An 8,880-nucleotide genomic window follows, 5' to 3' on the forward strand; every position below is an offset into this window, starting at 1 on the left:
TACTCAGTCACATTTACTGGAGTAACTTTTTACCAAACACTTTTACTTCAGTGTAACTTTCGGATCCTCTGCCCACCTCTGCATTTGTTAGTTGGTGTGTTTCTGCTCAGATGTGACGCTTGCTGGGTGAGACAACGATCACAAAGCAGCAAGAACACAAAATGCACTTTTCTCTTTGTTAGTTTAAAGGTCCTGGCAGAAAAAAGGTTTCAGAGCCAAATCAAAACCTCTGACGTTTGACAATTTGACGTTCCTGTTGCCCTTTAAGTTAAAGTTATGTTTCTGTGTAAAAATCTTCAAGTTGTGCAAATACAATTGATGTCTACATGCACTATGTGTCTTTAGGTAATTATGTTTGGCAAACTTTATCCACGTTTGGGGTGTTGCTTTGGGAACACCCCAATTACTGCAAGGAAATATGGTTAAGTAAGAGAAATTGGAAAAGGCAAAATAAGTAGTATTTTGAGGAATTTTTAAAATTAGCGTTATAAAGTAGTTTAAGAGATTTTTTAAAATTATTTTAGTGTGTTCCATGTCTTTGTATTTTTGTGTTTTTATGATGTAAAGCACTTTGAACGGCCTTGTTGCTTAAATGTGCTGTACAAATAAACTGGATTGATTGATTGACATGCAAAAACACAAAATATTACCGAGTATTTTTTTTTCTCTAGTTCTTTTTACAAATATCTTGGCAAACTTGAAATGAGACAAAACTAACCGACAAGTAACTTTTTAGCAAGATACAGAGGCTTTTTTAAAAGTAAATAATTCTTTGATATTTATGAAACAATTCTAGTTTCATTGGCGAAGAGAACTAAAGCCGTTACCTAGCAACCCCAGCCAAGCCCAGCCCGTTTCCTAGCAACCAGTTCTAGTTGCACTGGCGGATTCTTTCACTTTAAAACAAGACATTTTGCTCGTGTTACAAGTGAAATAATCTGCCAGTGGAACGTTTTTATCAATATTGTCCCATTGACAAATTATTTAACTTATATTATTTACTTAAAACAAAAAGTTACTTTCAAGTTATATTTGTCTTATTTGAAGTTTGCGAAGATATTAGACCAAAATTACTTGTTTTTGTAGAGTGATGTTTTTTTTTTTTTACCCAAAGCTGATTCAGCTGATTGTGATTTATTCTACTAATAGTTAATTACATTTTGCTCTGGTTGATTTGTAGAACAAACAGAAGTAAGAAAATGTGCATTAGTGTTGGTGCCGTCATTGGTCAATGTGATCGTTGCCTCAGTTTACGCATTGAGTTGTCAGGGTTGCTGCCTCTCAGGCTGCCTGTCAGGAAATCCGGTAATCGAACGTGTCCTTCTCCATGTAGTCCGTCCAGGTAGACGACGGCATGCTGCGGTACGGGTCCAAAAGGATCCGGAAGCAGCGGACGATCAGTAGGCCGAGAAAAATGAAGAGGATGAGGACGAAGACGAAAGCAGCCCTCTGTTCGAGCGTGAGGAAGGAGGTGGAGGAAGAGGAAGAGGAGGAGGGGAAGTCCGATTCAGAGGCTGAGAAGGTGCTGCTGTAGAGGTCGTCCGCCATGTTCAGACGATGGTTCTGATTGGTTCAGTTCGGGAACATCCTCATCTGTCCACTGAAAACCATCTTTACAGCAGAGGAGTCAAATTGATTGAGATTTCTGCAAAGAAGAACAATATGTTATTTTTACTGTAAATACGAACAAATTTGAGAAACACTGCGTATAAACTTTTAAACAGAAAAAAAAAATCTTAAATAGCAGATCACTAATTTTCAGACATTCTTCTGACACAAAAAGATTGTTAAATATTGATTGTTAATTTGTGAGCATAAAGTTTCTTGAGTAAGAGAAGTAAGGAAAGTTTGTGTATTACTTAATTTTACAGTTTTAAAAAATGGAAGCCTTTTTTTTTCTTGGTGTCTGAGCCAAATGAATGATCAGTTGTGAGTATTTTGAATCGATTCAGCCACTCTACGTGTAGTATTTACTTGTAGTGGATTTTTACAGGTCAAACGTCATACTGTGAGGAAAAGTACTGCAACTGATAATGTTTAGAAAGTGAGACTTTATGCTGCTTCCATTCACTACTGCTATGTTTCTACTCAGAATATTAACCAAAGTTATTCTGCTGACATATGCAGCGTTTCCATCACAAATGTGCAAAAAATGTCACTCAGTCACTCATGTCAATAAAACACAATTTTAGCAATTGCAATGTTTTTTTATTTAGATCCGTGTGCATCAGAAATGGCTCAGAAAATCCAATTAACTTGAAAACTTCCAAATTTTTTGTTTTCTGAAATACAATTTCTGTCTAAAAGTGTAGCTGAAGGCTTTAATGTCGCCATTTTTGTCTCAGAGTGTCATCTTTTTATTTTGGTGTTGGTTGTGTTTTGCTAAATTTATTTATGGTTCCTTTTTTTAAAAAAAAAAGTATTGACTTATGACATGGAAAAAAAATCTACAAGCCTGAAAAAAGCAATAAAAGCAAACAATAAAAAACAAACAAACTTATATTTCCTTAAGAGATTACAATGAAAAATAAAATCACTGAGTTAAATGTATAAATTAAACAAGAATAAATCAGATTCTGCTTTTCATACAAAGTATGAGGAAATATTTGAGTTTTTTTTAATATAAAACACATTTCATTTAACTTCTTTCAGTTTCACAAGGTGTAAATCTGTCATACATGATGTTGATACAGAGATAATAATGCAAATGTCTGCAATGACAATTACTCAAAATGTCTCAAAGCAACAAAGAAAATGGTTTTCCTCAGTACACAGAGAGAAATGATAAAAAGTAAGAAAGAAAAATACACCCCATTTACATGTAAATTGATTTTTATTCTTGTTGCAGTGAGAAGTCAGCGCAGGAACTAAATGCAGGACTGAACAAGCAGGAGGTCAGAGCTGAATACTAATGAACTTCATGTCACAAAAACAAAACCTGAGGCGCTGCCAAAGCAGCGAGTCGGCCGACAGAAACATGCAACATGAAGTTAGACGCCTGCAGGAAAACAAGGCTGTGCAGCCACAAAGCTGGGGATCTGAAAAACCGCTGAACGAGGAACCAGGAGGATAAGGGAGCGACAACAGGTGAGTTTATGAGGAACGGTGCAGGTAGACGATCTGAGGCAGAGGGAATACGCCAGCACATGGGAGAAGAAATAAAATTCAGATAAAGAGACACTGAAATCAGGAGCTAGGAACTGATCAGAGCAAAAAGAAAACCCAAACTCTTCTTTCTGGCAGACATGAAGAAAAAGAGCAGAATTCCCCAGACCACTGAGGCTGGCTTTAGAAGGCCTCTGAATAATTTATGCTAATATTTCTGTCTCAAAAAACAACTATTTTTTCTTATTGCTTTCATTTTCACAGTTTGACTTCATAAAATCATTCTCACTGAACATATTAAAGCTGCAGCCTGTAACTTTTATAAAAAGGAAAGTTAAAACTGTCACTATCTTTTGTCAGTGTGTAAAAAATACATTTCCTCCACTGCCTCTCGTGCTACAACACCCGTTTTTGACTGATCGCGGTTAAAAACAACCAGTCGGTAGGAGTACCTTAGCGATGTCAATCATGCTTGTGTACGCGCAGTTTAATGTGGTCATGCTCAAAAGTGAATGAAAAGAGTCGACCCCCCGTTTTTTGCCCTTTCGGTGCTCAGCTCTCACTCTCAGTGGCTCCGCCCTGCTCAGAACTTTGTTTTGATTGGCAACATTATATTTACCTGCTGGCTCCGTTTCTGTCATGAATCTGATTGGTAGATTTCTTTTTTCAGCCTTTTGTTCATTTGTTTTGGTGTTTCAGTACAAAAGGCTTAATTTTGTAACAAAACAAACATAAAATTAGGCAAGTGGAAGGCTTCTCATAAAAACAAAATTATTTTTTAACATACAAAACATTCAGATTTGCCAAGTTAAGCTGAAATATGAGGCGACAGACGATAATCCGTTTATCCGCCGTCAACAGAGGCCGTGCTAACTAGCCTTAGCATTCAGGACAGGCCATGCTAGCTGTATCATTGCAGAGAGCAGGTGGGGTGTAAAGGCGCGCATGATTGACAGCGCTAAGACCCTCCGCTTAGCTCTGATTGGCTGTTTCTAGTTCATAAATAAAGAGCGTTTCGAAGCTGAAAGACTCGTCTTTTGTAGAGCCGGTTCTCTTCCAGGTTTCTGTTCCAGGAAAACTGTCCATCTGCCGTCACCAGTGGCCATGCTAACTATTCTGAGCATTCCTGGCTATCAGGGAAAAGCTGTGAGCAAGAGGGAGGGTTTAAGCAGCCCCTACACAAAATTATTTACAGCGCTAAGGTTCTCCTAGAGCAGGGATGTCAAAGTCAAATACACAGAGGGCCAAAAAAACAAATTTGCTACAAGCCGAGGGCCGGACTGGTTTAATGTTTATTAAAACATATTGAAATGATTGCACATAGCCTATTGAACCAAGACCTAACAGAGTGTATTATTTAACGATTAAATGAATAAAGCAATATTTTGTTATGGCTCTGTCAGTAACTTCAAGGGAAAACATTTTTCAAGAGGCAAACGGCAACAAATTTAATTGTTTTTAAAAACAAAATATGTTTCTTAATATCAAGATAAATGCATAAATCAAAGTGCATGCATTATAAACTGAAAATGCATTACTGTGCTGCTCTATGATCCTACCGATCACTGCTTTCAAATAGTAAAGTAAAAAAATAAATCAAATCAGTTGTATTCTTTCTCATGGCTCTTCAATTTTACCTGAATCCATTCAACTGAAAAATAAATACAAAAAAATAAAATAAAATACAAAAATATATGGCACACAGACAAAACAATACTTCATTCAAAGAAAAATCACGTCTTGTAGAAACAAATGTAAAAATTTAACTGAAACTTATAAACTGAAAATACGTTACTGCTCTGTGATGCTCACTTGTCTGAGGCTGAGCCTGATACTTGGAGGTGTCTCATCTTTTGTACAAGTTCATCAATGTTCGGGGTGAGGCTCTGAGCTGATGAATAATGAAGCCGTTTGGGCGCGCTGTAGTCACTTCGCGGGCTACCGTTGCATTATGGGAAATGTAGTGTTTGCAGGCAAAACACGAGCGGGCGGCTCTGGCTTGCGGGCCGGTTCTCATAGTAATTAAATATCATTCAGGGGGCCATAGATAATTGATTTGCGGGCCGGATGTGGCCCGCGGGCCTTGACTTTGACATATGTGTCCTAGAGGCTCCAATTGATATTTTCACAGATTATCCGTCTCGTACCGTACTGCCATGACAGTGACAGTTTTATCAAATATGTGAAAAACATTTATTCTTTTAATAAAACTTACTGCAGCTTTAAAGATTAATTTATTTTTTAATAAACTGAAGTTTTCAGTTCTTTATTTTCCAAGTTAATTCCTGATCCTAAGTATCTCATTCTGACGCTCCTGATAAATGTGGTTGTTTCTTCGTTTCCTCAGACTAAAATCTTACGACCCATGAACTGGTTTTTGGTGCTTTGGTAGCTCTGGTCCCAGTTTAATGCAACTGGGTGGAGGATTGTTGGGTTTATTGTGATTTTTTCTAAATAAATTGGTTTGTTGTGCAGATTTGCACCCGCTTGCTCCAGTAGGTTCTGTTAAATGGAGCCAACCTTTGTCCTCTTTGAGCATAATGGTTATTTTCTGCAGCAGCATGGAGTGCTTTCAGTGTTCTCAGAAAGCCAAGCTGTTTCTTTAAGTCGTGTCTTTCAAACTTCATTTTTCCCCTCACACTGTTGTTTTCTTCCCAGCAGTCTGTGGGTGGGATTGTGGGTGTCGTTAGTTTTAAACGCATCGTTTTGGCAAGAAGCTTTTTATTTCCTTCCCACATGGAGATTAAAGCCAAACTCAATTGGCTTTAAATTTTGTCATCTCTTTTTCAGGCTCGGTTTGGAGCTCCAAAATCAGAAGGTGAGAAATTAAATGAACATTAAGCCGTTTACATGCACAAACAGATGGATTAGAGGGGATTTTGTCCTCTTGAACCTCAAGTTTGTGTCTGGTAAGTAAAAGGAATAAAGGCATTTTCTAGAGTTTTCTGTTTGGACTCACTGTCCAACATGTCCTGCAAGGTGAACTTAAACCTCTGCAAAAATTACCACATAGGCTTTTAATATAAAATGTCATGAAATATCACTTTACATGCGTCACGTAACGCTAAACTTGATTAGTTTGAACAAGACGAGCGCAGAACGTCTGTGAAGGATTTGCTGAGTCTGTGTATTCAAACTCCCTCCTGCCATCCTCGTTAATATTTCACTGCTGGTCTTTCTCTCGTTCCTCATTTTCATTCCGTTCACCTTCAAGTTCCCCAACTTGTTCAAGAACAAAACAAAGGAGAAACCCCTGAAAGACGGCTCCGGTGCGTCAGAGTGGAGTTAATCCCTTAAAACTGATGTTTATCACATCATGTAGTTATTTACACTCTGTGCTGTTTTCTGCTGATTCATCATAACGGAGGTTAAACACACACACACACACACACACACACACACACACACACACACACACACACACACACACACACACACACACACACACACACACACACACTGGAGGATATAAAGTACCAGAGTCCCTCCAGGCTGCAGCTGCTGCCTCAGAAAATGCGTGAAAGCTGAAAAAAAAAAAAGTAATTAGATTTGATGGAACAAATCATGCTGACCTCAGAAGTGTCACTCTAGCCGTAAAGACTCATCGCAGCCAAGCGAAGCCCGGAGCCTTTGAAGAACCATCTGCGTAAAATCAAAGAAATGTAGAAAAGTTCTGGGAGAAGTTCAGAACCGGGCTGAGCTCGCTGTTCTTCTTCAATCTGTGTCAAAGTGATCCTGAGGCTGCGGTTCTGCTGTGGTTCTGCCGTGACACGATGGGCAAGTTGTGCTAATGGGGAAGTTAAAGGGTCAATCCGCTGATTTTATACGTCAAGGTCAGTTTGCTCAGCTTGCCTGGTTTAACTCTGTTGATACTGCTGACTTAACAAAACTTACATTTCCTTTTAAGAAAAATATATTTCTGAAAAATGTCTCCATGTCATGACAGTTTGTTATGATTCAGATAATCTGTGAAAATATCAATCTTCTCGGTCTCCTCCTTGAGCTACGACTGCCATCTGAAGAAAAGAACCGCTCCCGACCAAAAACAGCCAATCAGAGCCAGGAGGAGGGTCTTAGCGCCGTCAATAAACCTTGTGTACTCGCTGAAAACAATTTACTGTTACAGGAAAACCATTTATCATGAGCGGTGGCTATGCTAACTAGCATTAGCATTCACGACAGCCTCTGATGTCGTGAATGGTAGTGTAGAGGCGAGCATTTAAAAACAAGTCTATTTAAAAAACAAATTTAATTGAGGAGTTTGGAAAAATATGCGTAAGACTAGGACTACAATTGGTATGTTTTCAAACAGTGTTGACAACGCAGAGCAGAAGATAAAAACATTATTTTAATAATACAATAATTGACTAAATAATGTCATGAATTAGGAGTCAATAACCGTTTGATTCTTTAAACCACAGAATCTGATTGGAGTTATGATCCACTTGTAAACAAAATGCCTCATAGAGAAATCAGTGAGCCGTTTCTGATAAGAGCTCCATATTTGTTTCTACAGTTTATAACATCATTGGTTGAAGATATTCAGTGCATGTCAAGGCAGCTGAGGCCTCCTGAAGCTTTTCACTGTTAAAACTGAGTGGGAGTGCAGTGGGAGCGCAGGAGTGGGAGACGGCGAGGACGTCAGTCTGCGTGGGAACCGGCTTCTGCAGCAGACACTTAACCTGAACAAGCTCCTTCTTTCTTATTTTAATTACATTCACCACTCCAGGTGTGATTTTAATTTGAAGGCATTTCAAAGTGTTCAGGATTGATTCATCAATAAACTGAAAAACAATGTTTAACAGGAGAAGATCAGTGATTTAAATTAAACAAAAAAAGCCCCCATACTTTTCCGCATTTTAAACTGCATCTTAACTTTTCTTTTTGAAATGGGATTGCAGAGCAATGTATATTCAGATAAAACTCAAATTATGCCATTTGGCCTCGGCTCACGCTCATCACTTCCACACAAACACAGTAAATAAAGCAGGAAAAACTTCTGTTCACTGGATCCGAGAAAAGAAAGATGCCTAAGCTTCATGTAATGCAGATATAGAAAAACAATAAGCTTGAGTTTACCGTCAGAGAGAGGGAGAAGAAACTTAAAACACAAGACGAGAGAAGAATATATAGCGGAAGGCACAAAATTCAGAGTTGAAAATAAAATACTGTCGGCTGTACGAGACGCTGCTCTGTGCTAGACTCTTGTTTGTTTCTTCACTGTCACAGTTTGTATTAGACAGACAAACAGATGTGCTATAAGCCCCAGAAAACAAATTATTTTCTCACAGTCGTATAAAACAACTACCTGTAAAAGAATAAACATGATATTAAAGTTTATCACAGTATTTGAAGATTATTTGTATCACAAGTTTTTGTTCTTCCATTTGACGCAGTTTTTGTTCTTCCATTTGGGGCTAAACCCAAAACAACCAAACATTAAATTTACTTAAAAAACTAAAGTTAATGTTTTCTTGGTGTCTGTAAAATGAACAACCTCAAAAATCTGCCAGTGGAACTAAAACTGGGTTGCTAAGTAACGGGCTGGGCTTGGCTGGGGTTGCTAGGTAACGGGCTGGGCTTGGCTGGGGTTGCTAGGTAACAGCGCAATGCCCTTTGCCAGTGGAACAAGAACTTTTTCATCAATATTAAGGAATTATTTACTTTAAAAAAAGCCTTTATATCTTGCTAAAAAGTTACTTGTAAGTTACAGATATTTGCACTAGAAACTAGACTACAAATACTCTGTTTTTGCAGTGTATTTATTATTTTTAT

General features: G+C 38.1%; 1 protein-coding gene and 1 long non-coding RNA gene across 2 annotated transcripts in view; one reads left to right on the forward strand and one right to left on the reverse strand.

The window, feature by feature from the left end:
• Nucleotides 1-1,036: 1,036 nt before the first annotated feature.
• LOC103472538 (cortexin-3-like) overlaps nt 1,037-8,880 on the reverse strand; it is a 31,271-nt gene continuing 23,427 nt past the window's right edge. Inside the window, exon 3 of the mRNA XM_008422242.2 lies at nt 1,037-1,645. Coding sequence (XP_008420464.1) covers nt 1,294-1,548 — 255 coding nt within the window. The 5' untranslated portion in view covers nt 1,549-1,645 and the 3' untranslated portion in view covers nt 1,037-1,293. The remainder of the gene's footprint in view (nt 1,646-8,880) is intronic.
• LOC103472537 (uncharacterized) overlaps nt 2,582-8,880 on the forward strand; it is a 9,407-nt gene continuing 3,108 nt past the window's right edge. Inside the window, exons 1-2 of the long non-coding RNA XR_534885.2 lie at nt 2,582-3,087; nt 5,896-5,923. This is a non-coding gene — a long non-coding RNA (uncharacterized LOC103472537). The remainder of the gene's footprint in view (nt 3,088-5,895; nt 5,924-8,880) is intronic.

This window comes from Poecilia reticulata, linkage group LG11, assembly GCF_000633615.1.
Source record: "Poecilia reticulata strain Guanapo linkage group LG11, Guppy_female_1.0+MT, whole genome shotgun sequence".
In the NCBI taxonomy this organism is placed as follows: domain Eukaryota; kingdom Metazoa; phylum Chordata; class Actinopteri; order Cyprinodontiformes; family Poeciliidae; genus Poecilia; species Poecilia reticulata.